Genomic DNA, 1,982 nt, shown 5'->3' with positions numbered 1-1,982 from the left:
GCAGTTCAAAGGAAGTCATTGATTTTTGTTTAAGAAACGATCGTGTATGGTTTGCTTCAATTTTTGTCATATTCATGATAATGATTGTAATAGTAGGACATTGGGACCTACTTTTATAGAAACGCACCTTCTTATAGACACAAAAAACAAAAAAAAAAATGCTGATTTGTGTTTCTTTCGAGAGCATCGATGGAGACAAACCTCGAAGCGCATAAAATTGCTGAATTGCATTTCTCACGGAAATAGTTTTTTGATGACCTTGAACTCTTAATTTCCGAGGAGAGCACGTGTTTACAGAATTGCTGAATTGCATTTCTCACGGAAATAGGTTTTTTCATAACCTTGAAGACTTAATTTCCGAGAAGAGCACGTCTTCAAGAAAATGCAACAAATTGCTGATTTGTATGTTTCACGAAAAGTGCCGAATTGCATTTCTCACGGAAATAGTTTTTTCATGACCTTGAAATATATCAATCTTCTAAATGTCCATATATGGACATAATAAATTGCTGATCTGGCATTTCACCCTACTACCTAATTTATTTTTTCCTTATTCTGCATTATTTTTCCTATATATTTTCTATTGGGACTCATAAGCGTCATTATTAGTTCTTGTGTGTTCAGTGACTAAAAGCAGTGACTAAAAGCGATCAAGATGAAATACTCACTAAGTTTAAAGAAGCCCAAAATTAACATTTTGCAAGATATCGTAATTCAGGTAGGTCTTTTTATTTTCATCTGTTTTTCATATATATATTTTCAATATTATTGCAATGTTTTTTTCTTTTTTAAACAATAATTAAGGAATGTTTATTTATTTTGTAGCCCCCCTTGCTCGCTGCAGCAGCACCAGCACCACCACCAGCACCACAACCATCACCACCACCGTTGAGGTTGATAGATGATCTGTCGGAGGAGGACCTCAAAAAGCTCCGAAAACTACGTTCGCCTGAAGCATCAGCCTCAACCTCCAGCCAAGAAGAACGGCAACTGTCTCCGCTGCCCCTCCATCTTAGTCCAGGTATTTTCGATATTGAGCGACCAGGAAAATGCATGGACTTATTGAGAAGTATATGCGAAGAGATGGAGTCGGAGGAGCAACAGGTAACGGAGGCGCCCGCTGAAGCTACTCCAGAACAGGAAAGGACTCCAGAACAGGAAAGGTCCAGCTCTCCGGCTGCGATACCCTCCTCCCCTGCTGCTGCTGGTGGTGCTGCCCCTCGTGCTGCGACATCATCCTCCCCTGCTGCTGCTGGTGCTGCCCGTCGTGCTACGACATACTCCTCCCCTGCTGCCTCTGGTGCTGTCCTTCGTGCTGTGACATCCTCCTCCCCTGCTGCCCATCATGCTGCGACATCCTCCTCCCCTGCTGGGTCATCAGTGACCGATGACGACTCAGCAGATGAGTTTGAGGGTGTCAAAAGTGCTGGTGCACTTTTGGCCGGGTTTAGGGCCCAATTAAGGGAGGTCGAAAGACAAAGTGTGGTGCGGCAGAAGGAGCTCATAACCAGGAGGAAAAAGCATGTGAAAACCATTAAACAGTTAACGAAGGATATTGCACGATTACAAAGACAGCTAGTGGAGGAGCAAAGGGGGTGCAGTGACGTTGAAAAGGAAATTAAGAAACTGGGGGAGAACAGTGTAAATGTTAGGGACCTGTACTCAAAAATGAAGTGTATTTAAATTTATAATAGTAGTTGTAGTAGTAGTTTTTGTAGTAGTGGTGGTAGTGGTAGGGAATCGTCGTAGGGGTAATTATAGGATAAGCATTAATTAATAAATTAATAATGTACATATATACATATAATATTTTTTGTAAGTATTGTAGTGTTAGAAGGGTTAGTAGTTGTAGTAGTAGTGGTTATACCTGAATAAATTACACGAGTATCTTATTTCGCTTTTTTTTTTTTTTTTTTTTTTTTTTTTAAGTGTTGCATGTTGGGCTTATTCGAATCCTTTTTCGATGGTCTTTTTTTCGACCT

The 1,982-nt window shown here is 40.4% G+C and overlaps 1 protein-coding gene across 1 annotated transcript; it reads left to right on the top strand.

The window, feature by feature from the left end:
* The first annotated feature begins 655 nt into the window (after positions 1-655).
* Positions 656-1,683, top strand: LOC135122437 (protein CIST1-like). Its single transcript, XM_064046605.1, has 2 exons — positions 656-718; positions 826-1,683. Exons 1-2 carry the CDS (start codon positions 656-658, stop codon positions 1,681-1,683), a joined length of 921 nt encoding a protein of 306 aa, XP_063902675.1.
* Positions 1,684-1,982: the final 299 nt, after the last annotated feature.

The sequence above is a fragment of the Zophobas morio genome, unplaced genomic scaffold (assembly GCF_036711695.1).
Source record: "Zophobas morio isolate AGI-343-1 ecotype UQ-CSIRO unplaced genomic scaffold, CSIRO_AGI_Zmor_V1 ptg001252l, whole genome shotgun sequence".
NCBI lineage: Eukaryota > Metazoa > Arthropoda > Insecta > Coleoptera > Tenebrionidae > Zophobas > Zophobas morio.
This window is presented reverse-complemented; position numbering and strand designations above follow the sequence as displayed.